Source organism: Morone saxatilis, unplaced genomic scaffold (assembly GCF_004916995.1).
Source record: "Morone saxatilis isolate NCDOM2014 unplaced genomic scaffold, NCSU_SB_2.0 Contig11, whole genome shotgun sequence".
Taxonomy (NCBI): domain Eukaryota; kingdom Metazoa; phylum Chordata; class Actinopteri; family Moronidae; genus Morone; species Morone saxatilis.
Window position 1 is genome coordinate 20,823,140 of NW_023339663.1, and position 839 is coordinate 20,823,978.

Consider the following 839-nt stretch of genomic DNA (forward strand, 5'->3'; position numbering starts at 1 on the left):
CCCCCTGTCAGTTCTGGGTGACAGAGGGGCTGAAACATAAGATGTTGGGCACAGGCCAGGTGAGTCTTGTTGACTGCCGTCCTTAAATCGCGTCTCTTTTAGAGCCTTTTCAACTAGCCATGGGCTGAGTAAGAGTCTATCGCTGGCATCGATGTGTGACTGAAGCTTCGGTAGTGGCCTGCCGGGCGGAGGAGGGAGGGGGTCAGGCCTCAGCAGCGGGGAGAGAATGGTGGGTCAATGGGCAACTCTGTGAAGGACTGGAGCTCGTAGGCAGCACCGCTGTCCACCTCCATGGACTTCCTGGAAAACAGTAGACGGATGTCCCTATGGAGGTAGATCTTCCCAGACTTAGAACTCTGGAACCTGGTTGGGATTAAAGAGGGAGACCAAAGACAGGGATGATGAGCGAGGGGAGGTCAAACATCACTGCTACTGGCTGTAATCCAGTTTTAGTGCGTACTAGAGACCAAATGACAACCAACTAACCTCAGATGAACGAGGTAGCGCAAGGTGCGTCCATGGGTGTGGGCCTTCCTGCTGGTCTGATTGTTTATGTCACGGCGGACAGGAACAGAGAAAGTCCTCTGCCGTAGGAAGGTCTGGTGTCCAGCTGGCATGGCTCGTAGGTCGTACATCACAACAAACATCTTGACGACTGTCTTGTTGGGGTTGAATAAGGTCTGAGTGGTATAGCCAGAGAGGAAAGGAGGATTAAGATAGACACTCTTTGTGACCTGATTTTATCAATCTATACAGACACAACAGAATCTTACATGCTGTGAAAGATACATAAAACGAACATCACAATTTACATCCATATATACAGGAAAATGTATTTC

General features: G+C 49.8%; 1 protein-coding gene across 1 annotated transcript in view; it reads right to left on the reverse strand.

Annotated features, from left to right (window-relative positions):
* Window positions 1–6: 6 nt before the first annotated feature.
* The window catches only part of fam214a (family with sequence similarity 214 member A), a 27,034-nt gene continuing 26,201 nt past the window's right edge, over window positions 7–839 (reverse strand). Inside the window, exons 11-12 of the mRNA XM_035682412.1 lie at window positions 487–680; window positions 7–363 (exon numbers count right to left, since the gene is read on the reverse strand). Of these exons, the coding sequence (XP_035538305.1) occupies window positions 210–363; window positions 487–680 (348 nt within the window). The 3' untranslated portion in view covers window positions 7–209. The remainder of the gene's footprint in view (window positions 364–486; window positions 681–839) is intronic.